Source organism: Gymnoscopelus microlampas, assembly GCF_963454915.1.
Source record: "Gymnoscopelus microlampas genome assembly, chromosome: 5".
Lineage (NCBI taxonomy): Eukaryota > Metazoa > Chordata > Actinopteri > Myctophiformes > Myctophidae > Gymnoscopelus > Gymnoscopelus microlampas.
Window position 1 is genome coordinate 36,369,232 of NC_139942.1, and position 25,727 is coordinate 36,394,958.

At 41.9% G+C, this 25,727-nt stretch overlaps 1 protein-coding gene across 4 annotated transcripts; it reads left to right on the forward strand.

The window, feature by feature from the left end:
- Positions 1–1,948: 1,948 nt before the first annotated feature.
- On the forward strand, positions 1,949–25,464 carry rc3h1b (ring finger and CCCH-type domains 1b). 4 transcript variants are annotated; one of them, XM_084058095.1, is made up of 20 exons: positions 1,949–2,062; positions 3,561–3,991; positions 6,655–6,775; positions 8,875–9,114; positions 9,239–9,414; positions 9,837–10,037; positions 10,254–10,386; positions 10,700–10,818; positions 11,051–11,163; positions 11,305–11,550; positions 11,781–11,998; positions 13,013–13,428; positions 13,617–13,775; positions 14,026–14,181; positions 14,299–14,518; positions 14,779–14,872; positions 15,413–15,509; positions 17,302–17,502; positions 19,394–19,497; positions 19,915–25,464. In XM_084058095.1, the coding sequence occupies exons 2-20, from the start codon at positions 3,761–3,763 to the stop codon at positions 20,069–20,071; spliced, it is 3,402 nt and encodes a 1,133-aa protein (XP_083914221.1). In that variant the 5' UTR covers positions 1,949–2,062; positions 3,561–3,760; the 3' UTR covers positions 20,072–25,464. The 4 variants fall into 4 exon arrangements, with proteins under 4 accessions (XP_083914221.1, XP_083914223.1, XP_083914222.1 ...); XM_084058097.1 differs by having other exon boundaries at positions 17,329–17,502; XM_084058096.1 differs by having other exon boundaries at positions 14,782–14,872.
- Positions 25,465–25,727: the final 263 nt, after the last annotated feature.

The following is a 25,727-nucleotide window of genomic DNA, read 5'->3' on the forward strand; positions in this document are numbered from 1 at the left end:
AAATAAAAAAATAAAAACACAAAACTATAAAGGCTCCTCGTGCTCGTGCTTTAATCAAAATGACATTCTACCTCTCCGTTTAAAATTTCAAGATTGGATTTGGTCCCAAATAATCATATCTGGTCTATAATCTATATTAAACTAGACTATCTGTTTTCATATCTAGGCATTTTCTATATTGTAGCCTATCATGTTTCCTCTTTCTGTTCCGCTGTGTTTATCTTTCTCTTTGGGGTACAAAAAAAATATTTCCTAATTGGGCCATGTTGTTCATGTTGTTCATGTTGTTCATGTTGACTTTCCACTCAGTTGTCACTGTGACAGTGACAAAACTGCTCAATGTTGCGCGACGCATACAGTCTTTGACACACAGAGGGCGCTATTAACACACATACTACAATGCTACCACATAAACACGCACACCAGCGTTGCCATGTTGCCTTATTATAAGCGACTTTGGGCTGTTTTTTTCTGTGAAGTTGCTTGTAGAAAATTGGTATTTGCCGTGTGTTGGGCTTGTTTCTAAAGTGTAGTCGCTATTTGGGCTTGTTGTTTCCAATGTTTTTAAATTATTATCTAAACCGCAGTGGTTCTCAAACATTTTCATGGCAAGAACCCCAAATTTAACGTGTAGGCTTATTTGTCCACGGACCCCCATCTGAAATTAATTTGTGCCAGAGACCCCCGCCGTACCAGATTTGTGTGTTGATAAAGTGTTTCAACAATATTTCACATTTTACACTTTTTTTCCAAGATGTTTTTGAAAATAGCTCACAATGTGATTTTGTAGATCGACTATTTTCAAATATAGCCTGTTTAACAGTGTATAACAGTGTATAACTATTATACACTGTAGGTTTAAAGCAGGGGTCTTCAACGTTTTTTGGCCCAAGGACCCCATTAGCTGAGAAAGAGATGAGCAGGGACCCCCCCTACTAGTAGGGGCCCCCCTAGTACATATTGTATAAACATGTGTTGCAGATTAAACTTTTTCATAGATTTCATAGATAGTTCGATTCATGCTAATGTGTATTTTCAGACAGTTCACCTTTTAAACTCTCAATATTTAGTCAACTTGACCGTTGGCGTTGTCTCACTTGGTCTGCTCTTTCCCTCTACACCAACGCTCCGAAACTAGCCGATCTACAAGCTCACAACGCCTCGCAGCACGAGGTGTTATGATATGAGCTGCTGGTAGATCGGCTATTTTCGTCTATAATGTTCCCTATCACACAAATATTTGGCGGACTGAACCTGTAGTAACTCTGAGGACCCCCTAGGGGTCACGGACCCCCTGTTGAAGACCCATAGTTTAAAGTGCTCATGTGGCTCATGTTGCTTCTTTTGGGCTTGTTTTACTAGTTGCTTATTTCTCTCACAAAACCTGGCAACGCTGACACACGCATGCACAAACACACACGCGCGCACTCAAATGGACTCTATGATGGAAGCACACACGCACTCGCGCGCACACAGCTCGTCCGGAGCTAGATGTAACCGGCTAGCTGGCCTGTTGTAGAGTTGACACTTGTGAGCTTGTAGATCGGCTTTTTTCACTACTTCTTTATAGATTTGTTTTCTAATTAATGGAATTTCTTAGATTTAAAAAAAAATATTTATTACTTAATTAATTAATTCATGACGATTTATAGATTTATTTATTTTTTGCTTAAAAAAATTATGATGAAAAAGAAAATGTAGGAATCAAAAAAGTAAGTAATATATTCACTCGCGTCACGACCCACAAAAATGGGTCCGCGATCCACAAATGGGTCCCGACCCACAATTTGGGTAAAGGAGTTACACACACACGCGCGTAAACGCGCGCGCGCACGCGGAAGCACACGCACACACCGCACGTCCAGCTAGCTGTAACCGGCTAGCTGCTGGTCTGTTGTAGTAGAGTTGACACCCTCCTCCTCCTCCTCCTCCCCCTCCTCCTCCATCCCAAAGCTCGGCAGCCAGCAGCAGAGAGAGCTGCACACAGTCGACATGGCGACCGAGAAAATAGAACACCATTTCCCTAAAGAAAGATGAAGCTCTTCCAAGTGTTTTGGAACGAGTGAGTATGTCGTTGACGGGAATGTGACTTTTAATGTGGTGCGAATGAGCATAACCGGCGGTAATGGCTGCGTTATTTCGTCTTTGCGACATTCATGGGGGGCTTTAGCTGTAATTGCTAACGGCTAGCCTGGCTAAGGTAGCTGTAAGAGCCCAGGCTGTGCTGGGAGGAGTAGCGTTAGCATTTAGCTTTGTCTGATCATCATCAGTGTGGATTGTTGGGGAGTGAAGTATTTCAGATTATTGAACCATTTAATGTGCTGGAATCGCGGTTGCCGTTGGGAATTGAATCAACGCTGCGATTGAATAACGTGGATTGTTTGACACAGAAAAGAGATTAGTAGGCTTTTCCATGCAGTTGGCATGTAATCTAATGTTAACGTTACATAATGTCACTGTTGCTACGTTTTCCCAGTTTGTCTATAGTTTCCTGTTCTGGACTGCGCTACACTTGTATGTATATATCATTACACTTAACGTCACAACATGACTGCAGTCTAACAGCATGCTATCGTATGCATTGATTCTTTAAATATACCTATTATTGTTGTTATCCAACGACGTTAGCCTTAGCCACCCATAGCTAAACATGCTAACAGTCGGCTAACGTTGTGGGCTAGGTTGCGAGCAGGCTAGCATGAATAGCGCACCTCGAAATGTGTTTATGGGGAAGTAAGTCAAGAGATTGTAGAATAACGTGGATATGATTTCCCACACGTTCACATCCAGACGTGGCCACCAACTAATGTTAAACAGTTATCTGAATATCTGCGCAGTCTCGTGGATAAGTTGTGCTAATGGCTAACGTTAGGCTAACTGTTAGCCTGTCCAGGACCCTTTGTCCATGATCGCAGCGGTAACAAGTAGGCCACACAACTGTTGTTTTGATCTTATACCCAGTCATCTTTTGTCACTCCACGTTTCGTGACATACATTTACTAGTTTGAATTGTTGCATGTTTTGCGTTGTTGTCATCGGAGGGGAAGCACTTTAACATAAACTGTCATCCATTAAATGTTATTCTGCCATCATTCCGACCAGCGTTAAGCCATTTTGAATTCATAGTAGTATCTTATTGACACACATATAGAAACTCATTTTGTCAGCAACGGACTTTAACAATTTTATTCACAACGCACTCGGAGAGTTTAATAGTTAGTTTGGTTGCAATTTCTGAACATGTTGACAAGGTGAATTGTTTCAAATGTAATATCCTGAAAATGTGTTTAATTAAGATATTGAATCCATGTAAACTCAGGTATGTTTGGTGCTATTGTACACATTGTCATTTCGATAGTATATTGTTTGACTGATGCTAGATTCTTGGTTTAACCTGGGATCCTAGTTTCTTGAGGAACTACACTGTCTCTACATTAAATTATCTGTGGATAAGGGCACCTGCTAAATGCCTAAATAAATTGTAATTGCAAATTGTATTGGACTGTCAGTTTGAGAAAGGACATACATTTTAACCTACCTCTCTTCTTTTTCTCTTGCAGTATTTGTCACGTGATGTGATCCAAAATCCACAATGTGTGAGGACATTTGAGAACGATTGAGTTCGGAAGAAAATTTTCTTGATTCCAGTGGAATCTTTCATATATTATATTATATTTTTTCTGTGTAAAATCACACACATTTACACACACACATCCCCCAAACAAACCCTGTCACACATTCGTCCCGTCAACATTTAACCATGCCAGTGCAAGCTCCGCAATGGACAGAGTTCCTGCTGTGCCCAATCTGCACGCAGACATTCGAGGAGACCGTTCGTCGGCCCATAAGTCTGGGCTGTGGACATACTGTGTGCAAGATGTGCCTGAACAAGCTGCACCGCAAGGCCTGTCCCTTTGACCAGACAGCCATCAGCACAGACATCGAGCAGCTACCTGTCAACACTGCCCTGCTGCAGCTCGTTGGAGGACAGGTGAGAGACGTTGTGTGTGTGTGTGTGTGTGTGTGTGTGTGTGTGTGCATGCACATGTGTTTGGATTCCTCGGTTTGTGAAATCGCAGGTGTCACCCTTTATGGAGAGGTTCATGTGTGTACCTGGCAAGGTAGGCCTTGTTGATGCTAGGCAGGTGGAGGTCGATGCAAGCATGCCGATGTGGTTTGTGCATAGGAGTGACTAGAGAGAGACATGGGTTTGTAAGAGAACATTGTGAGAGATTGTTTTTATCTGGACATTACATGTTAAGTAGTCTCACGTAGCCAGACAATCAGGAAACAATGTGGGGAAAAAATAAATAACAGCTGCATGGTGGAGCTAATGCAAAGACCTTAGGGTGGTCCCTCATATTGGGGCAGTGATGTGTTTTCAAAGCAGTGGGCTTTGGGTTTGTCAGTCTCACCACTGTTTGAGCCCATATATCGAGTGTAGATTGAGATCCCCCCAGACGTATCAGTAGGCAGAGATCTCTGGTTACGTGAGACTACAGGTTGAGCTATAATTATTGTTTATGCATATTATTGTAGTGGTATGTCCATTTAGCTTAGGCTACATGATAAACATAGCTCTGATGTAGTCCTTGATGAGTCACTCACCAGTCATTTGGCTGTGGTTGGCTTCGTTTCATTCAGTCGGTCTGCCGGGGAGTTGGCACACATTGTCAATTGTGGTGCAATCAATGAAGTTACCTTCCCGGGAGACAGAGGGAAGCCCAGCCAACAAGTGTATGGCACACATTAAATTGTCCTTTAGCTTAGTTGGCAACGTTTACAGGAAGAGTTAGACATTTTACGTTGATAATAACAGTGATGTTGAACCATTGTCAATGTAAACCCTAGTGGGTCCCGGGAAAAACAGGTGGTTATTCAACTTTGTTCTTTCTGTCTTTGTTTGTCTTTCTGTCTTTCTTTCTCTTATCTATCTATCTATCTATCTATCTATCTATCTATCTATCTATCTATCTATCTATCTATCTATCTATCTATCTTTCTGTGTCTTTGAATTCAAAGGTTTATAATTATAGCTATATTCTTTTATGTTGAACTGATTTTAAAGTTTAAATGCAATTTGCCAAATTTGAAAACTATTTGTAAAATAATCAGCCATCTAAAATTCTTAGAAAACAATATATAGAACGAAGTATACCAGTAATACTAGTATATACCATAGAACATAATATAATATAGTTTACACTATCTACTGTACTATGCTGTATGTATGTAGGTCAAAGCAGAAGATATAACAGAAGTAGAAGCATAGATACAGGTAATGTAGACAGTACACTCTACTCATAGTAGGCTGAGCACAGGCTGGGGCAGAGAGGGGGGCATCAGAGATAGATATGGTAGCAGAAAATATACGTCAAATTGTTTGTTGGCCAGCAATAGGCTTTACTACATTATTATAACTGTTGTATCATTAATTGTCATCATTCATTATTGACGAGCAATCGATTTTGTCGATGGCACATTTGCTAAATTATGATGGCACAGAAGGTCAACAGGCTTCAAGTTGCCGTTGTTGAAACTTGTGCCCCCGAAGCCCTGTTCAATAGTGTTAACTCCTCGCGGCTGCTTTCAACACAAATGTGTTCATAATGTAGGGTAAAGTTAAAAAGTAGGATGCGTCCTGTGGAGGCATCAATGGTGAGTTCTATGCTTCCTTTCTTAATGATATGTGTCAGACGCAGGACGCACAGTATTCAACATCACTGTAACAACACTAACTATTGTGGATCTCCATCTGTGTATTTGCATGATATTGTTGTGTACCACACAACAAGGGGAGAGTCAGGTCCAACTACGTAGCTCTCTTCCTCATGTACAGACAATGCGCCACTCTCAATTGGTAATTCAATTAAAATTGGCTCCACTGAGACGAGTTGTATCATTGCCAGGTTAAAGTTTACTCATGCACGCACACCTTTACAGATTAGTGTGCGAACTGTAGAATGGAAAAACAAAAAGGGCCCACACTTAAACTCCTGGTTTAAGCCATAGTGCTATGCAAAGTTCAGGATTTTATTATACTATAAAATATATTTACGCTGCTGTTTCACTGTAAATTAAGTTTGAGTACCATTACATTGATCAGTGGTGAAAGCCCTCAACTGTTCTTGATTTAGCATCAATTGTACTTGTATTGGCCAATGCAGGAACATTGATGATGTATTGGTTACGGCAGTGAAATTTGTTATAACCGCGGTGAAAACCCAATGTGGTTGAGCGGGTAACCGCACCCGTGGTAACTCCAACTGTTAATGCTTCTGTTTTGTATGTTTGTGTATATTATAGTAAAAATGTATCTGTAGATATCATGTGCTCAAGCTGAGAAAATAATCAGGTGCCTGTAAAAGAATTCCCCCACCCCAAGTGACTTTTATGAGTTTTGTAGGGAGGCAGAAAAAAGACACATGAACTGAACAGTTATTAGTGTGTTTATGGTGAACTTAAATTTGATATGAAAAAATTGCGGTATGCAAAACCACGATAATGTGGCTTTTTCCCAAGCCACAATATCTGTTCTTTGTTATATCCAGTCTAGACACCAGTTGAACAAAGTTAGAGTATGTTTATCATGTAGAGCTATATGTAAAGGTGTTATACTGTAATTGTAACCTGTCTGTATGTTATTGCACGCAGGTTCCTAAGGTTCAACCAGTTGCCTTGCTCACCAGTCCAGAGGACTCGCAGCACTATGAGGAGGCCAGAGAGTGTGTGGAGGAGCTGGCCCTCTACCTCAAACCCCTCAGTAACACCAGAGGTACGGTACACACACATGACTGGACTCTACTCTGTCCTCTTACATTATTTATTGACAGACAGTGCAGTGTTTCCTAAAGAATTAGATTCTATTTGTGGTGGTGGTAGCTGACAGTGGGGTGTGTGCTCGGCGGAAGGAAGCGCACCCACGCATTCTTAACCACGTTGTACGACTACGAGCAAAAATGGTTGATCTACAAGCTCACAATGCGTTGCCTTTTGGCGCCAAGTTGAAAGTGATAACATTATTACCACATACATATATAAATGTGTGTGTATATATATGTATGTATGTGGTTGAAAAATATTTTACAGAACACTGTATACAGCTCCATCTAAAAAATAATATATACTTTGTCCATTAACTGAAAAATAAACAGTGTTCTATTGCCAAAACTTGGTGTCAATTAACAAGAACAATATATGCAGTGAGCTACACGTAATGTGACTGCTAATTGTTGCAAAGTTAACACCCTCTGTTTTGAATATTCTATTTTTAATGGGCTTTTTTGAAAAAATCTTCCAATGCCTGATCTTATGGGATCATAACCCATGTCTTAAATCGACAGCCGCTCTGGATCAAATCCAGTGCCTCTGTGCTTGCTGCTTGTTTATATCCTGACTACATGACACAGAACTTACAGAAGAATAGAATAAGGCCCATTTCCAGAGGAATCTGCATTTCTGACATGTCCTGCTAGCTGTGTCTCCCACAGCAGTTGCAACCTCCTCCACCATCTCTGTCTCCATTAGCTAAAGCTATACCTTCCTCAGCCTATCTCGCTGCTACAGCTGCCACATCAGCACTGGTTGAAGTCTGGAAATATTCCCAACAAATTAATTGGATCGCTAATCACACTGGTCGGACTGTTTTCTTCAATTTCTAGGTACTCTGTTTAGCTAATAACTCTGGGTCAGAGGAGGGTTGATTACTGGAACTCATTGCTATACTGGCACTGGTTTCTATGGGTCTGGTATCTACCGGACTTGGATCACAACGCAAATATCGGTCTTTCATTTAGTTGCCAATTTAATGGCCGAGCTGTCAATAGCCCTGGTGCTCCAAAATGTACATTGTATGCAACAGAATCATCACTACACATTACAAGTAAACATTACATTAATCACTTTCTCTGACAGCAGCATTTAGGCTCCCATTAGCATAAACACGGTTAAAAATGCCTAAAGCTAAATGGTCTAAACTGTGTGGCTGCAGTTCATTTATAGCTGAATAATTAACATTAATTATATCCACTTGCACAAGCAATCGTTATTGACTTGCAGCTATGTACAGCGTGCTGCTAATCTCGACAACCCAGCCATATTCTAACGTTAACTTATAGCTATCCTTACTAGCTAGGCTCCCTACATGCTTGCTAGTAACTTATTTGAAGAGTTAGGTCTCTGAGATCGACAGCACTGTGTTAAGGACATAGATGGACAAACTTAACCTGAATGCATCGGTTTTGGACAAATGTGTGCAGGGGTTCATGATTCTAACCATTTGTGAACTCTGGATTGATTTTTTTCATGAATTTGGCCAACCGTCGTCTCTGCAGGGAAAAGCGGACAATCCTTCCTCCCACGCATTATCATCTTTTGATTCAGAGTGTGTACGGAGAGGAGGGGTAATTCACAGACGAGTCCGTTAATGTGTTTGTAAAAGAGTGAGTCAGGCAAGGAGGGTGAATCAATGTGCAGCTCTGCAATGAAATAACATTTGACCTATTTTAAATGGTTAAATCAATGTGTATATTGTGGTAAGCCACAACATGTATGCACTATATTTAACAATGCAAATGGCTCAGAAGATTTGTCGAGTGAATTGCACTTTCAGTGTCATTGAAGTTAGAGGGATTTTTTTAAGGAGGTAGCTGAAGATAGTCATTCGACATATCTTCCTTATTCGATTCCAACTTCAACATTTTTATGATGTGTGCGAGAATAAACCCATATTTGAAAAAGAGTCACATTTCATCATCGCACTTTACTACCTGTACAAAACAAATTAGGAACAACCAACCTAGAATGTAACTGGAAATTCTGGACAGTTGAACTATTCCTTTGTCATATTCACTTGTTCCCGTGTCATTTAACCAGGGGTGGGTCTGAGCAGCACTGCCCAGAGCATGCTGAGTCGGCCCATGCAGAGGAAGCTGGTGACTTTGGTTCACTGCCAGCTGGTGGAAGAGGAGGGTCGCGTCAGAGCCATGAGAGCGGCGCGCTCTCTGGGCGAGCGCACTGTCACTGAACTCATCCTGCAGCACCAAAACCCGCAGCAGCTCTCGTCCAACCTGTGGGCCGCCGTCCGTGCACGAGGATGTCAGTTCCTTGGCCCAGGTAGAAAGAAAGCCCTCAACTCTTTTGAGAACACCCACTCCATCTTTCCGCAGTGTTGTTTATGTGCTATTTATGTGAAAGTTCTACTTCTGTTACTCATGATTGAGGTTTGTTTCTTCCGCAGCCATGCAGGAGGAGGCTCTAAAGTTGGTTCTTTTGGCTCTGGAGGACGGCTCAGCTCTTTCCAGAAAGGTGCTGGTTCTTTTTGTAGTCCAGAGGTTGGAGCCACGCTTCCCACAGGCCTCTAAGACCAGCATAGGCCATGTGGTGCAGCTTCTCTACAGAGCTTCCTGCTTCAAGGTTTGTTGTGGGACTAAGAAAAAGCAAAATATATTTTACTAATGTCTATTGCTTGGTGACCTGTCTCTTACCAGGTGACTGACTGTCAGTCACCAGGCAGGTGAATGACTAACAGTCAGTCACTTTGTAAAAATCTGTGTCGGGTGTCTTACTATGTAGTTCCTACATTATCTAAATAAAAAGTCCTAACATATAATCAGTCTTTGCATATCCAAACTTGAGATGAGCATAAGCCAAATGGTATAGTTCCCCCATTAGAAATCATATATACCCTGGCAACCATCAAAAAAGTAATAAAATCCAAAGCAAATAAAACCATAAAAGCTCTCCCAGAAGCATAAATGTACCAAAGCACAGAGTGTAATGTAAATACACACTGTTTAACTTCCTCTTTCCTCCTTCCTGTCTCCCTTGTCGCCTAGGTTACCAAACGCGATGAAGACTCGTCCCTGATGCAGCTTAAAGAAGAGTTCCGCACGTATGAGGCTCTGCGACGCGAGCATGACTCTCAGATTGTTCAAATTGCCATGGAGGGCGGGCTGCGAATCGCCCCAGACCAGTGGTCCTCCCTGCTTTACGGAGATCAGTCCCACAAGTCTCACATGCAGTCCATCATAGATAAGGTATGTGCTGCATTTTTTAATTGTGTGAGTGGGCAATGTCTCTGTATAGATGTCCTGTTTTCTGTGACCATACAGCATATGTTTGTGTATTTCTGAGATGTTACAATTTGTTTGGCTGGGTATTTTCCGGTTAAACTTTTTTTTTGCCTGTGAATCAGAAAACCTTGGCCGTCATTGAAAGTATCATTCACTTCTATATGTGTTCTTTTGGCACAGCTGCAGACGCCAGCCTCTTTTGCCCAGAGTGTCCAGGAGTTGACCATCGCCTTGCAGAGGACAGGAGACCCAGCCAACCTCAACAGACTGCGACCCCATCTGGAGCTTCTGGCTAACATTGACCCCAGTCCTGGTAAGGAATTGGCTTTTTTTCTTTGTGTGCTATTGAGCTTACTATGTATTTGAGATATTCCAGTGTTAATTGCGTTCTCTTTCTCTCTCTCATACTGTATAGATACAAATAATTCAATTCAATATATCTCACATTTTCATTGATTGATTGAATACTTCATTAGTCAAAAAGATAATATTTTGTAGGTACACTTAGGTAAAAAGGATGAACTGTCCATTTACCGGCTGCTTTTCTGTGGTCTGTTAAACATAAACCTAAAGATTTATTGAGAATATAAAATTCCTGCTTTTTTTCATTCTGTTCTTGTCCACAGATGCACCCGCTCCTACATGGGAGCAGCTAGAGAAGGGTTTGGTAGCAGTGAAGACGGTGGTACATGGCCTGGTTGACTTCATCCAGAACCACAGCAAGAAGGGAGCTGATCCACAGCAGGTCTGTCTGGCTTTTGGTAGACATAAGACCCAGTGTCATTTAATTCAGTCATGAAAGTCTTGTTTGATTACGTATTCGGAGGTATTGTAAGCCTATCAGAGGAAATGTAAGTGTTTGATGGCAGTAAAGTTCAGTAGTTTTGACATAGTGTACAACTTTTGTCCCCTCACTCTGTAGTCTATTTATTCTCCTCAGCACAGTAAATACAAGATGTACATCTCTCTCCATTTAGCCGCCTCAGCACAGTAAATACAAGACGTACATGTGTCGAGACATGAAGCAGAAGGGAGGCTGCCCCCGCGGAGCCAGCTGCACCTTCGCTCACTCTCAGGAAGAGCTGGAGAAGTAAGTCTGACAAATAGCCACATATACTTAACTTTTCCATTTATCCTGATACTTCACATTTATCCTTTCTGCCATGTTCAAAAAAATACATTGAGAGAGTTGTACTTTTTGTAACTGTTCTCATGCTTTGTGTGTCCCCAGATATCGTAAGATGAATAAGCGGCTGGCGGCTCGCCTCCCAGGCTCAGGAGGCCTCATGCCTGATGAGGGCCTTCCCCTAGATGTAGCAGTGACCCGCAAGCCTTCACCCCTCACCAATGGCAGTGGTGGCCCCTCCATGCTTATCGCCCGTGGCACTGAGACAGGACCGGGAGCTTATGATCTGCTGCGTAAGCCACATAAGATGGATGGAGGGAGTAACAGTGCCCCAGGTTCACCCCCTGACTCGTGAGTTCCCTTTTCCTGACCTGCTTGGATGATTTCATTAGTTGTGTGTGTATTTATAAAAAACAATATTTGTGGATCATATTTTTTCTTTATTTATCTGTGGCTTGTTGTTGTAAAAAAAAATTATCTGTAAGAAAGTACAAAAAAATATTATTAAAGTATTTTTTTTCTAGCTTATGTAGATGTCCTGGTCTGTTTCTAACTCACCATTTTTTCTTGTTCTTTTGTAGTCTGGACTCTCTGCCTAAACCTGGAATGCCCCTGCCACCCCATGGAATGGTCCACCCCAGGGGGCCACCAGACCACCTCTCTGGGGTAAAGCAGATGCCTGTGGTATCTAGGGGGTCTCCAATGTACCCCCAACAGCAGCAACTGCCAGAGATGTACTATCCTGACAGTCGCCCTCCACCTTCTGCTTCACAGTATGAGCCTTCGCAGTACCCAGCAGGTGAGAGAGCAGACGTGCCAACGTGTGTGCATTTTGCATACCATATATTTTACCGTATATATAAATATATATAATATATAATAGTATATAAAATACACTGGTATGAGGTTTTACACAATCTACAATAAAGGTGTAACAGTTAATGAAACTAATCAATAGAATCAATTATAAAAATTGATTAGTTCTACAAGCTCAGAACTTGTTGCGATGCGACACATTGTGAGCTGGTAGATGGCAAATCTGTAACCCTCTGTCTTTTCGTCTGTCTTAGCTTGAAATCCTGACTAGGCTCTGAGTTGGCTAGTCTAATATATTTCTGCGTTGTTACTGCTCGGCACATGCCGTGTCAGGTTACTATAGTAACGAAACGGGGACAGTGGTAGTGAGTGAGGAATGACGTGAATGCTGAATTGATAGCGTGCATGATGGATATTGCAACTGGGATTGAAGCAATAAGTCATGTGAATGATGGCGTGCGTGTGTGTATTCTTCTTCCATCTTTAAGAGGACAAAATGACTAGATAGACAGATGAGAAAATTCCTCTGTGGGATCTTTTGCCACTTCAGACTTATCAGCAGGCTGTTAAATGTTTAGAATTATGTTCAAGTTAACTGTTAACGAAATTAACCTTTAGTTGCGTTTGGACTTATTTTGTTTCAAGAAAAGAATGCATTTTTTTTTCTTGTACAACTCTCAACATAGGACACCCTTTACTTCTTACAGTAGCCTTTATTTTGGTGCTATTTACTATGTTCTGTAAATATAGTTTTCTTTTGCTAATAAAGTTGTCAGGTTTGGATTTCTTTACATTTCTTCAGATACATTTTCAATGTACGTACATGAATATAACCATAATTATAACGAGACCAAACACGAGTTAAACACTGCAATTTGTCAAAAATGACACATTCTTTGTCAGCAGGTGTGTGAGGGTCAAAATAAGGTGTAAAGCTTTTTCCCCCCAATAGTTGCAATACCCAGTATTGACTAGGTTCTCTCATTACCTTTCACAGGTTACCCCTACCAGCAGCCGCCACCATATGTCCATCGTGGTTATATCCGCAATCCTCCACCCCCCAGTGAACAAGCAGGGCCGCATTACCAGGATGCTTACAGTGGTTATGGCCCCCCAGATCGCTCCTACCAAGCCCCTCACTCTGGTCCGCCTTTCTCCTACCCTCCCCCTCCACACTATGATACGCGGGGTCGACATGGCCCCTACCCCGGCCCCCCACCTCCTCCCCAGCCGTACCCCTCTCAGAGGGAGGACATGGTCAGAATGAGCCCAGCACCTCTCGATGGCAACCCTCAGTCAGCAGGACAAAGTGGCTCACTCTACCACCCTGAGCACACTGGTCGGGACAGGTATACGCCGGAAAGCTACTATCCACCAGGCACCCAGCCTCCACCCATGAGGGGATATGCGAGGGTGAGTTTGGTTTGATTCTCCTTGGTGAAACTTTTCTTTGGTAAAAGTGAACTGTGTAGATAGCTAAAAAAGTGTACACTTTTATTCATACTTGGGTCACATGGTATATGCAAACGTTTCTGAGCATTTTGCTCTAGGAGTCCTTGTCACAGACTTTTTGACTAATTATCATTGTGTGCCTGTGTTAGGAGCCACAATATGGCCGTTCTCAGCCCAGCCTAGACTACCTACACCGTCGCCGGCAGGAGTTGATATCCCAGCTGGAGGAGAGGAAAGTCATCTCACCTCCACCCTTCGCTGCTTCACCGACACTCTCTCACCCCTTCCCAAGCGACTACCCACCTGAGGTAAGTTCTACCTGCATTTAGCAGAGGGAATAGGACCTCACCTGTGTGGATCATGATATAAAGTCACTTTTCAAATAACACAATTGAAGGTCAAATTTTCAAGGCAGTAGTGGGGAAGACTGCCATCATTGTGGCTTGTGAAGTCGGCTCAATATGGAAGTTCAGTGGCATGTTTCAACTCTGTTGAGGAACTGTTCTGAAGAGGAAATGGTTGGTTGTATATTAGAATATCTTGTTTACATCTCTGCAGTATGGTGAAGAGAACTCCAAAGCTTTTGGGAAGGGCAGAGAGCCTGACTACGCAGGGCAGTACTCGCCCTGGTCTTGTGATACGATTGGCTCCTACATTGGCACCAAGGACGCCAAACCCAAAGACGTTATGGCTCCAGGCACCATGGAGATGATGGTGAGTTGATCTTGCATTGTCTTCTGTTCTTGGGGATGAAAATGTGCCACCTGGTTCCCCTATCTTGTCTTCCACTAACTCTTTTGCGCTCATTAATGATTCTTTCCCTCTCTGTAGAATGAGGCTAAAGGTCTGAGGGATCAATCTCTTGAAGCCCCTCGGAGGGGGGCAGAAGTAAAGGATGATGACCCCATTATCCCGTTTGGACCTCAGCCCACTGTGTCACGCTTCGGCGCCATCTCCCGCACCTCAAAGACAGGCTATCAGACCACTGGCCCTATACAGGCAATGGCCTCAACACCCCAGAACCCCAACTCAAAACACATGCCAATGGCTGGTAAGAAGTTATTCATTTGTTGTGTATTTTCTGATATCATTATAAATGTATTCATGGATTACACATGAACACAAATATTCTAATGGCTATTTGCTATACTCTACACAGTGCTTGTAATCACAACATTGTCAAGTGTACCAGTTAATGCCTCTTTTTATCTTGACAAATCTCCACACAGATATCAGTCCTTTTGACCATTTGTCATTAATTGGCCCGAAATGAACAGGAGCTCAATCACTGTTTTATTGTCTTCCCCACAGCAGAATACTCATATGGAAACCATGGAGGATGGGGACAAGCCTCTTACCCATCCCACCAGACCGGCTCCTCCTCCTCTCAGGGACACTTTGAGCGGTGAGTTATACTTGTTTTATATTATGGTGTGGCTCTGCAAGATAAAATATGTTTTATTGTCACTGTATGGAACATACAACGAAATTGTGTTTAGTGCATGCCATCCACTTAAAACTAATAGCAGCATCAACAAAATAAATACAGATAGAGCAACATTATGCCATAAACTGTTAGTCAAGTCGCCATAGTGTGTCAAATAAAAACAACCATAGTACATACAATAAATCTTAAGAAAGAAAATCTTGAGAGGCTAGCCATCTATGACATGGTCTGCGTGTGTGTGTGTGTGTGTGTGTGTGTGTGTGTGTTTGTCTGTCCGTCTGTCCGAAGCTAATCTAGCAAACCGCTGGACTGATCAGAGCCAAACTTTGTATGCATGCTGCCAGTAGAAGTAGCCTACCTCCTCTTGATTTCTTTTCACATAGGTTTTATACTTTTTTGAAATATTTTACCTGACATTTTATAATGGAAGTCAATAGCTTGCCCAAATTGCTGGGACAGTGTGGGTGGTCTTGTAAACGTTTGTCCACCTCTCTCCAGCCTGCCTGTGGCAGCCTCCGACAGAGAGCAGCTAAAGATTGAACTGCAGCAGGTCAACCAGCAGATCAACCAACAGACCCAGATGCACAGCATGGAGGTATTGATGCTCTCTTTTGTTATGATTTATTTGTGGCTTTTATGCCTTAACTCATTGACTGCCCGAGTTAAAACATCGTCTATCGTCCCCTTGCCAGCGAAAACGTCGATTTTACTGTACCTTTGAAAAATCATGGAATATTCTCTGTGACCTCCTTCCTCACGGAGATCGGCCACGATCCTTCGTTCCAGAGCTATTGGCCGTTTGAATGTGGCTTGTTTTTTGAAAAACAGCAGAAAAACAAAACCAAGATTTTTTAACTTTTATAAATCCTTTAACATGAAAGGTGCCTAGCTTTTTTGTTGTTGTGATCACGTGATTTCTGGGTGTACTCTTCTTTGGTGGTGCTTGGATCATGCTTGGACCACCCCCCCCCCCCCCCCCCCCCCCCCACACACAAAAAAAACAAAAAGTCGTCATAAGTCGACATTGGCAGTGTTTGGACGATGTCTCGTCAGAAGTAGTTCTTGACAGTGAATGAGTTAATCGATAGGATAGTAGTCTGACAGGAAATGGGGAGAGAGAAGGGGAGTGACATGGAGCAAAGGCTGTCAGGATCGGGACTCGGGCCACGACGCACCGTCAAGCTACTTTGGAGCCTAGGTGTATTGATACTCTTATGAATTATGTCTGTCCTGTCTGTTTCACAGCTTACATTTGAATCGGTATCAGTTTTATGTGACGTATATATTTTCAGTTATTCGGGATGTGCACAGCAACTAATATCACTAGTTTATCTATAAATGAAGGAAACTGAGAAAACAGCCAGCACGCAGTAAACGTCCGATGCTGAGGAAGACCCGTTAGGTTGAACACGTTTGTTGCTCTGTCCGTGGAGAGGTAAATAAAAATGTGAAAAGGACATTTACGGTGTGCTGGCTGTTTTTTCAGTTTCATTATATTGCAGTGTCATTATATTGTTGAGCCGTGCACCTTGAGACTTTTGTTTAATCTGGAGTGTTGTGGGCATTCTGCTTTGCAGTGCTTTCTATAAATGCACAAAATCTCTCGATGCGTATCTGTGTGTCCCCCGCGTATTGCGGCTAATCGACTTCAAACATGCTGAGGACTAGAGGGAATGCAGTGCTTAGTGGGAAGTCGGTCAGATCAGCGGTTGTCCGGAACAATCTATAAATGTGCAAATCTCTATATCTGTTCTTATGTCTGTCTGCATCAGTTTTATGCCCATAAATGGAGAGATCTATGCGTCTTGTCTGTCTGGGTCCCTTTTATTCCCGTATATAGAGATCACAGATGTCATCCAAGTACTATGATGATGGGTACTGCACTAAGTACTATGACAATGGGTAGTCTGACGATGGGTATTGCTATTGCATAACCTGAGGGGCATGCGTCTCCAACGGGCATCGGCCTATGAGACCACATGTATCACATTTTTACATCCCAGGTTGATTTAAACACATACCATGACATAGGTGTGTAAAAATGCTGCTTTGTGACCTTTAAAAACTGGACTGATAATGCAATATGTCTCACTAAGCAGTGGCACCTGTAAACTAAAGCTTGCAGCATTTTCCGGAGCTGAGAACTGACTACTCCCACAGAAAGAAACATTTCAATGCAACACAACATGATGTGTCTGTGCGCCATGCGGCTGCTGCACGTGTAGTTGCATATGTAGTCTTTGGGCCATTTCTAAGCCTGGTAATTGTAGGTGGGCTTTTAATTTCTCCCTCTTTAGATGAATTAGTACTTTCAGCGTTGATGCTTCGTAACTTACGTGATTAAGATTTTTTTTTATATAGTTGGTATTGATGTCTTTTTCTGCCAGGCTGCCAGTAACTCTTTGATGTTGCAGAGGGAGGCCAGTGCAATGGCAGGCCAGCCCAGCCAGAGCCAGGTAGGCCAGCAGCAGCAGGCAAAGTGGCCAGCAGGGGGCACTAGCACAGCAGCAGTCTCCAGCGAGCAGCTCAGCCTTGAGCTCCACCAGGTGGAGAGAGAGATTGGCAAGAGGACCCGCGAGATGGCCATGGTGAGAGGACTTAATGTGGAGTGATAGTGATGTGAAGAATCAAAATCACACCACCTTTTTTTTTTTTGGTTTTGTACTGGCTCACCTCCATCCTACTCCTCCCGTTCAACACCATGTGCTGACAGGCACTGCCCACCCTGTAGTAGTCGCTAGTGCAGACAAAGACTGCCTTCCCCGCCTGGCTTCCCTCCCATGAACATGACCAATTGTGTTCACGTAGACGCTCGGCAAGCAGGATGCACCATGGTGGATTTGAACTCCATGGTGGTGGATAGGTACTTTGCCCTGCGCCACCCGCAGTTCTAGATAGCCCATTGCGTGGATGTGGAATTTGTGTGGAGGAGTTTTAAGTTTTAAGTCAGCTGAGAATGTGCCATTTCAGGTAATGTCAAGTAATACATTTTATTTGTGTATCATGCAGGTGCAAATTCAATGCGCTTCACCAATGTTTGAAAAATACACCAAAGTAGCAAAAATATACAGTGACCACCCTAACCTCCCACCCACACACCTACAAGCATTAGCATTACTGACTTCCCCACACGCACACATACAACTGCCCACTTAGTGTCTGTCTGGCACCACCACACACACAAACACACATAAGCACACAGATTCTAACCATCAAAGGCCTGGAACAACAGAAAGACCTTAAGGCTTTTCCAAAGAGTAGGTCCATAGTGACCAAATGTCTGAGGATCTGAGAGGCCTGACTGGTCTATGAGCTGTGAACAGGTCAGAGATGTATTTGGGAGCTAGACCACTCAGAGCCTTAAAATAGTAAGTATTTTGAAATCGATTCTGGGGAGCTAAGTGGTTTGAGCACAGGAGTAATGTGTTTGGTTCTTTTTGTCCTGGGGAGCACTCCAGCTGCAGCATTTTGCATTAGCTGAAGGCTTCTTCTACCCATTTTAGGCGGGAACCCCTATTTGTAACTATACCTTTCAGGATGGGAACCCATTTTGGGGTTCTTGAATACAGTTCTCGTACAATATATAGCAACATACATTTGTTGTCATTTTTGAATAAATATTTTAAGTTTTTCAAAAAACTTAGGTCAGAATTTAGAAGGCGTTTTCAGAATCGACCTCAAGTCGCTTGTAAATATTCAGTTGCTGGTTGCTTTTGTTTGGGCTTATTTCTGAAGTGTAGTTGCTTATTTGGGCTTGCTTTCAAGATTCTTTTAGAAAATGTCTGATGCAGTAGGGCTCAAGTGGTGAAACCGGTCGCTTCTTTTGGGCTTGTTTTCATAGATCTCGTCGCTTGTTTCTCTCACAGAATCTGGCAATAGCGGAGCTTTGCCAGATAGCATTCTCCACCAGCCCAGGGCTAACGACGGGCTCTAGTCTAGTCGAGACCAACCAAACATGCTCGGTTTCCTCATCGACGCGTCGATAAGGTCCCGACGGACCCTTACCCGACGGAACAACGATGTCCAACGCCCAGTCGGCCCAAAATCGGTGCAGTGGCGAGCTCCCTTTAGGGTCTATACGAACACATTTTCCCTCTGTTCAGAGGAGGGAAGCCGGATGGAAGGGTGATATTTGTCACTGCGCATAATCCTACAGGCTGGGAGTAGTGACTGTCAGCGTAGAATTTTGAGCACGAGGAGTAGGACAAAGGCTCTATGTCCTCTTGGGTGGGTCTCACTGGCAGGTGAGCCAGTAGGGTACAACAGCAGTGGCAAGCAATGGGAGGAATTAATAGGCATAACGACTACATTGGGGAGAAAAAGGGGTAAAAATAATTGGCAACTCTAAATTTAAGGGGGAAATAAGCTGCTCTAGTTCATGTCAATGATAACTCGAGTTATCATTGAGGATTACTGAGGGTTATTCATCAGCTATTTCTTTTCTGTAACAGTTGACAAATATTGTGTTTTTTCCAACAGGAGAATCAGGTGGCCCATGACGTTCAGCAGTATAAAATGAAGGCTGCAGAGAACGGACAGCCGGATCACAAGACCCAGCTGGAGGAAATCTCTCTGGCCCTAGGGTGAGCCAACACACGTACAGTATATCTGAACTAGAGCCTGACAGATGCCACGTTTTGGGGTCTGATGTCGATCCCGAGTTTGGAGAGTCTTAGCCCTCCAATTACTGATGTTTCGACCGATATTTTATCAAAAAGCGCAAAATCAATCCATATCCATTTGAAAAACATAGATTTGATTAAAGTTTAAGAGTTCTTAAACCATGCCAATCTACAAGTTTACAACGCATCAAGCTTTCAGATATTTTTGTCCAAAAATATTGGCCAATTTCGACACTATAAAAACAAGTCAAATAATGGGTTATATATTAGCAATGCCGATATATTGGTCTGGCTCTTGTCTGAGCACACACATCCATGAATGTCTTTTCCAACCGTTGCCTGACTCTGTCCCCTCCCTCCTTACCTTTCTCATTTCAGTGAGGTGTCGAATGGCTCCAGCGGCCTGCAAGACAGTGGGGTGGGTGGATCCATGCTGTCACTGACCAACAAAACGTCATCAATGAGCCTGTGTTCCGATGCTGGAACTGGCGCTTCAGACATGCAGAAAAATGGTGTGGTCCATTCATGCTCTTAGACCACACATTTAAAACACACACACACACACACACACACACACACACACACACACACACACACACACACACACACACACACACACACACACACACACACACACACACGCTCGATTGAAAAGCATGCACAGGCACACATACACATCAGTTTTATTTAGAAGATGAGCAGTATCTGCCGTGATATGAATTTTCTTTCTTTTTGTTCTGTGAATGAGCTTTTTTTAATGACTTCATTGCCTGGAAACCAGGGCATTTGATAACATTTCTCGTTTTTGTTGTTTTGTTTTTTTACTTGGACTACAGATAAACAAGGCTCACAAATAGATGTCAGGAAGGCAAATGGTGGTGATGATGATAGTAGCATTGATACAACATCTTGATTTAAGAAGGCTAGCCCCCAGTGCTGCATAGTAGCCGTGGCGCACACAGATGGGTAAAATATTTCACCTTCAGCGATCCCCAGCCCAGATAATTGCTGAATTGCACGCTGATAAGTGAACAATTGAGCACAAAGAAGCAAAGCAGATTAGCTAGAACTATCGCATAGACCCTTTTGCACGATAAACCTTAACATTCGTTCAATGAGCGTCGTCCATTACAATGTGATGACTGTGTTATAGTTGTAAACACGGCAGAAGTATGATTGTTGGTTCCCAGACACACCCACCCCCAGAATTGTAATGTGGTTGGCCAGACGACGAAGGTCCGGGGAAGGAAAAAGCAGGCAAATGTTGCACCAATCCTAGGCTGACCTTCAGATGCCAATAGGCAAGGTGTTTTTTCTAGTCACATGCACTTCCTGGCCCCGCCATGAGAAGTATGAATTTTATTAGTGCATTTTATGAATACATCATATGTCTGTTTCATACTTGAAAAGCAGTATATTATATATTTAACCAAAGCATTCTGTTTTAAAGATTGCAAAATTAAGTCTTTTTGATAATGAGCTTTCCTCATGTTTTCTATAAGGGAACCTACTATGAGCTTCTCTTGGTTGTGGTGTGACTTGTGGTTTGGTTGTAATGTCTTTGCCTGTATGTTCTGGAGGAGTTGGCATTCAGTCTTTCATTGACTGTTGTGGAGTTCTTCACACCACACTCAATGCCATGAAACGAAATGTGTGTTTTACAAAACATGCTTATACACAGTATGCTGTAATTACAGCATTTACTGCATGAGGAGTAATTATGAATAAGTAATGGTTTTCCCTTCTCGGAGCTCCCCGTCTGGTCACACAAAAGGCCTCCCCATTGGGATTATTGTGTCATTGGTTCTCCTTAACTTCTATGAAGTTGCGTTCCCTTGTGTGTTTTTTTTAATGCTTTACATCGTTACAATTTGGGGGGTGTGGCTGACAAACAAAGCTCTTAGGTCACCTCAGAGCTTTGTTTTTAAAACAAAGGATTAAACTTAATCTAACATCTCCTTTTGCTAATGGTACAAAATTGTCCAAACATTTCAGAAACGTAACTGCGTACTTGTAGAAATCCCGTTGATATCTTTTGGCGTTTTCATAGCTGTATAATGCATTTGAAGTCAAGTACATAAATTAGGGTAACAGTGTTTACTGAGGGGAAATGTATGTCTCACTGTAATATTTGTCCTTTGAAGAGATTTGCCTCTTAAATTGCATGTAGTCACATTTCCAGTTCACTGCAGTGAGTGTGTCACAGTTGAGTCACAACATGCTATTGGCATCATCACCACCACCACTAATACGTCTTGGTCCCTGTCATGGAATATTGTTTATTGCTGATGCTCAAATAAGGAGCGTTTTGCCTTTTTCTAAACAATTGACATGACTGGCTACAATTATAGAACTACCCTCAGATGCAAAGAGTGGGTCCTTGTGTGCAAACGGTTAAAGGATAAGAATAGAGGTGACGCGCTGGTCATTTTGGATTAACATTCAGCCTCTGGGTCAGACGAGGGCTAATAAGGAGCTGACAGTCTGGTTTTAACAGATGCTTGGTTACGAATATTTGCCATTAATTGGATAACTGCATAAATGGGCTGATTTAATCTGTGGTCATATCGGTTAGTTGACATCCTTTCCCCTGCAGGATCAATAAAGGTCTATAATTATAATTTGGCCATTAAAAAAAATAAATATATATATATATATATATATATTTTATCAATTATCTTTTATCTTGCATTTTTTCACCCAATGTAGTCATTATGCTAATTGCCGCCCATATGTATAGTCCCTGTCACTGCCAACCCCTAATGTTGGTTTGGGGAGGGTGTAGTGAACCACATTTCTCCTCTGATACACATGGAGTTGCCAGCCACTTCTTTTCACCTTCACTTCACAGGCGAGTTTTACTGGGAGGGTGTAACGCATGTGGAGGAACACACACTCCCTTCCAGTTATGCTCTCTGATGAAAAGGTGCCTTGACCAAGCAACAACACCCTCCCCTGCTGGCTTCCACCCACAAAGACGTAGGGCTGTCACGATCATGACATTTTTGTTGACGATTAATTGTCACACATAATTGCGATTAACGATATAATTGTGTTTTTGGCATTGAACATTGGAGCATATAAGTAGAAATTACATTTGTGTTTGCCTTTTGGGCTTTGCAAACAAAAATTGCATGGGGCAGATATGACAAATAATTTAAATATATACAGAAATGACTGACAATGACCGGTACCAATAATCAAAATACATAACGTGCTATGGCCAAAGCAGGACATGCATTTAATAATTTCATATTTTCAAAAAATAGCCCAAGCTCACGATTATGCAAAAATAATTGCGATTATCTCAAATAATTGCAATCAGGCGATTATGTAATAATTGTGACAGGCCTACAAACACGGCCAGTTGTGTTTGTTGGAGCGCCCGGCCAAGCCGGAGGCACTGGAGAGGAATCAAACACCAGTCTCACTCTCCACAGTGGTAGAAAGGAACTTACCCCTGCGTCACATGGACGCCACAATTCAGCCATTTGACTGGGCATCTCTTATTCCAGTTTGTCAGATCTTATAAGGTGAATGTTTTGGGGGTTTCTCCTAGTTTTTTTTCCCCCAACCACACATTTAAGCCTCTCAGGCTGTTCCTTGCTACATTTATTGTTTAGGTACACAACTCAACTTATACATATGAGTATGTATACATACATTAATATACTAAAGCACTATTAATGTGCCACCTCTTACTACTCGCTCAGCATTTATATTAAATGATCTCTACTTAGAATCAGCAAAATGTTTTTTTTTTTTGTTTGTTTTTCTGTCCACTGGTTGCCAACACAGACTTTATCCTTTCCCAGTCGAAGGACTTCTGTGCGCATTGATGTGTTCACTTTAATCTTTTTGTGTTCAAACAAAGAAAATGTTCTTTATAGACTATGCTTCCGAAGAAGACAAAATTCAATAACTTTTGAAAAAATACAAAAAAATGTTTTTTGTGTGTGCTAGATTGTATTGTAGAAAATGTACCCTGACTATGGCTTATTTTTTTCTCAGTGAAGTGTGCTGTACTGGGTGATGGTGTTGAGGTATTAGAAAAATCTTTTTTTTTCCCTCCCCTGTTTATCCCCCCAAGTGGCAATTCAGGAAGTCTGATGAAAAGGTTGGCCTTATTTTCTTCATGAAATGCTCCTTGCTGTGTGTCCATTTTAACAGCATGAGATGATCGGGAGCTAATTGATGCTAAATTGGCATGACTGAGCAGTCATACAGAAAGACTCTGGCATAGTTTTTCTTTAAAACTATCACTTGAATTACCAAAAATGACATAACCATAGATTCAAATTCTCAGTCGCCACAACTGATTTCAGTCACTTGGATTCCATAGAGGCCAGCATGACTTTATTTGGCTTGTAACTTTAACACTGCTTCTCTGCACCATGTGGCTGGTCAAATCAAGTCCTACAGTAATAAATACATATTTTATTTTAAGATAAAAGAGTATTTTAATTGGTCAAACTAGCACTAGAATACATGCCTCGGTACATCAGACGCATCTTTGATAAAACAAATGTCAACTAGTTGACTGTGTGTAGAACAGCGAGAACATACATTTAGAATGTTAATAATGAAACATAATTTCACATTGTGCTATTTATTTAGGAAACAGAGCACTAGTGTGGGGGTGGGGGAGGGGGCTCCTTTCACGCTGTTTCACAAATTGCAGATTGGGAGTTGACCTAACAAAAAAATATCATATTTTTGCTTTAATCCCTGCTTAACTCATGCAATAATACAAATCTCTAAAGATTTGAACTTCTTTTGGTTAGCAAAATGTTATGGACCTAGTTGGGTTTGCAGTTTTTTTCTTTTTCTAGGTGTTGAGTAAATCACTGACTTCCAAGTCTTACGGTGATGAGTGCATGGCCTCATGTCAACACGTTGTCTACAGTGATACAATGGTGTCAGTGTGTCAGACACTGGCTGGTATTCATTTACAAGTCACCTGTTTAACCACCTTTTTTCCGTCTACACCAAATCTTTGTTGAAAATAGCAGATCTACCAGCTCACAATGCATTGCAAGCTTGTAGATCTATTTTCACTGAATGTTTGCCCCAGAATAGAGGCGCTAGGGTTAAAGTGGTTAATTGTGCCTAGGGAATTACAATTTGATTCAGGTAAAAGAGGGGATGAAAGATTAACCAGAAATTGGGTGCACTTCAAGAATCAAGGTCTATTTGTCAGTACTCATACAGGTACAAGCCACGAAATGCAAGGGCCTGTGTGAGTTTTAGCTTCTCAGTCTTTTAAGATAACTGTTAACCTCCAACATCATGCTTCCTGATTCTATATAATGGGGTCCCTGCAGCCATTACTGAGCAGCATTGACATACTGATATACAGGGTGGTTTCCATGCTTAAATAGCAATGAAGTTTTTAAGCCTCCTGTTTTTGTTTTGTTTCCGAGTGGAACTGCTTCCTACCCCTTATACTCACACAGCCAATTAATCCCCCCACTCCCTTGACCACTGAACTCTGTTACTGCTGTTTGAGGCTCTCATATTATTCCCTGACTTTCTGGGGAGATGTGCAAATGGCATTTTTTACATGATTACTCCCTTGTAAGATATCTCTTAAATTAAGGTACAGGTTTGATTTCAGCAAGAAAAAGTTTTTATATGTATATTATACTCCATTAAGGAATGTCTAGAATTATCTTCCTCCAATGTGGATGTAGCCATTATTACGCCATTTTATGACTTTGTAAGAGAATTCACTGTGTGAAAATTGGTTTGCATTTTTGTATAATACAATCTGCTTTTTTTTGTTTGATACAAGAGGGAGGTCAAACTGGAAGTTTGAAGAGAGGAAAAAAAATTAACCTGTGAAATTGAGAAAGCAAAATGTAACTTATGTACTACAGTGATTCTATGCTGATGGGGAAGGATTAAATGATATTGCTAACTCTGCAATTTTGCGTCATGGTTTTTAACTGATTCACCACACTGTCTCACTAGCTATCTCAAAATGTTTCCCTGGAAATTGCAAATAAGTGAACCTCACATATAGGTTTTATTCACCCTCAACAGTCATCTTTTACCGGTGAAACTGATCGATATTTGAATACGCTAACAGCCTGAATAACTGTAAACATCTGATCATCAAAATTTACAGCAAACAACTCAGTGGATACATTTCATTATACAGCAACCACCACACAAAATAACAATCACCT

What these genes read in the sequence shown, in the direction of transcription:
- rc3h1b (XM_084058095.1), top strand. Translation starts at nt 3,761, where the DNA reads ATGCCAGTGCAAGCTCCGCAATGGACAGAGTTCCTGCTGTGCCCAATC. An exon ending in ACCCCTCAGTAACACCAGAG is followed by an intron (nt 6,776 to 8,874) that starts GTACGGTACACA and finishes TCATTTAACCAG; the next exon opens with GGGTGGGTCTGAGCAGCACT. An exon ending in GGACCCGCGAGATGGCCATG is followed by an intron (nt 17,503 to 19,393) that starts GTGAGAGGACTT and finishes TTTTTCCAACAG; the next exon opens with GAGAATCAGGTGGCCCATGA.